The sequence below is a fragment of the Sinocyclocheilus grahami genome, unplaced genomic scaffold, assembly GCF_001515645.1.
Source record: "Sinocyclocheilus grahami isolate Dianchi unplaced genomic scaffold, SAMN03320097.WGS_v1.1 scaffold5881.1, whole genome shotgun sequence".
NCBI lineage: Eukaryota > Metazoa > Chordata > Actinopteri > Cypriniformes > Cyprinidae > Sinocyclocheilus > Sinocyclocheilus grahami.
This window is the reverse complement of record NW_015510454.1, coordinates 9087-10920: the sequence shown is the minus strand read 5'-3', so window position 1 is coordinate 10920 and position 1834 is coordinate 9087. Positions and strand designations below refer to the sequence as shown.

General features: G+C 39.1%; 1 protein-coding gene across 1 annotated transcript in view; it reads left to right on the top strand.

The window, feature by feature from the left end:
- Window positions 1-1685: 1685 nt before the first annotated feature.
- Window positions 1686-1834, top strand: part of LOC107577373 (phosphoenolpyruvate carboxykinase, cytosolic [GTP]-like) — a 9082-nt gene continuing 8933 nt past the window's right edge. Inside the window, exon 1 of the mRNA XM_016263455.1 lies at window positions 1686-1719. Coding sequence (XP_016118941.1) covers window positions 1686-1719 — 34 coding nt within the window. The remainder of the gene's footprint in view (window positions 1720-1834) is intronic.

Sequence of the window (1834 nt, the reverse complement as noted above, 5' to 3'; positions counted from 1 at the left end):
TTCGCTTTAGACAGCAGGTGGCGCTCCACGATAACAAAACCAGTGTAGCTGCTTTAAACCAACAGTTTGAATTCACATGCAAGTCTGGGATGTGGTTTAATTAAGCTAGAAGTTACTCAAAACTAGCCTGGCATCAAGCATGCTACTAACCTTGTTCCATAGTACTCTCAGAAGAACTCTGGAGTAGCCTACCATCCCAAAATACTGACATAAAGTTGCATGGTGATATCATCAGAGTACCATGGTATTGTCAAAGCATGCCCATTTTGTTAATTTTTGCCCATTTGCTGTCAAAAGCAGCCTTCAGCAGTTTCCCATAATTCACACGGTTGACAATAATCGAAATAAAGACCCTGAAGAGCTGCTTCACAGCGGAAACTGATGCATTAACACGGTTATTTCCCCGTCCATCGCTGTGGAGCTGCTTGACAACGATCTGTATCATATCAAATGCTGTAGAAACAAACATGCCTTGAGGCTCTGAGCTGGAAACATGGGATTATTTTCTGTGAATTGTACATGTTTTCATGCGTCCTGTAAAAAGAGCATTGCACAAACATCTGCAGAGGTCAGAAGGTCATCAGTCAGCACTGTTACAGTGTTATCTAGCCGTACACACAGCTGTTCATTGACTGTATTTATCACAGCTCATCCGGTGCTGTTGAGAAAGGCCGTCTGTAGTGTTTGTGGCTCCAGGCTGAGCTTTAGAGGCTCTTTAACCAAAACAAGCACAAGTCTTCAGATAAGATTGTCACGTCGTACTCTTCTGGTCTTGTTCTACGTGTGTTACTTTGTTTGTTTTCAGCTTCTGACAGCTCACAGCACATCTCTTCACATGTTTCAGATCCTTAGTGAAGAAAGTGCCAAATATATAGAATCACTTGGACAAACAAACACATATATTCTTGTTTTTAATGGAAGCTGATGTGCAGAAAAACTATAAATAACCAATACAATTCTAGTTATGCATCAAACATAGTCAAACTTCTTCACGCGTCTCAGAACTTCTCCTGAAGTTATGAACAATTGAATGTGTTCTGGTTCACAATAATGCTTTAAAAACCATCAGCACGAGAGCATTTCTTATCTATAGTTTATGGAATGTTTAAGTTTGATGTTCATCTATCATCTCATTTTTTGGAACAAGTTGTAACATTTTTTAAATGTTAGATTCTAACATCTAAACTTGTTCCAAAAATTCAAAAGTAACATTCGCATAATGTTTGCAAAATGATACAAAGGAGCGTTCCCTGAACGTTTGCATAACCAAGAAAACATGTTTTTTTTTTAAAAACTGGAAGCCAGAAATAACATTTTCATAACTTAAATGGAATATTAGCAAAACGGTCTCAGAGCATATTTTTGTTAGCTGTATTGTTAATTTATTTCTACTGATAATATTTAGATTATTTAGATAGAAATGTGTCAACTAAACCTCCACTTGCCTCTTTTTTGTTGTTGATAATCTGAAATAGATTAATTGATATTTCTTGTATTTGAGCGTTTGCTATCTGAAGAGTCTAGAGCAGAACACACTGTAACTGTACTAAACAACTTTAACATGCTGTCGAGGCGCATGTTTGAATGATTAATCGCGCGATCATGTTCAATGTTACAAAATGACGAGCCTCCAGCTCAGCGACCAATCAGCGCCCGAGCTGCAGCGGGCGTGACGTCACCGAGGGATGCTGCAAGTTCAGCTGTTGCGTCACACCAAAGGTCAGGTTAGGGTCGGGTCCGATCGAGTATTTCCACAAAGTGAATGATTCAATGATTAACTGGAGTTATGATGCGTGTTCGGCGGAGTAATCATTCACTCTGTGTGTGTGTGTGT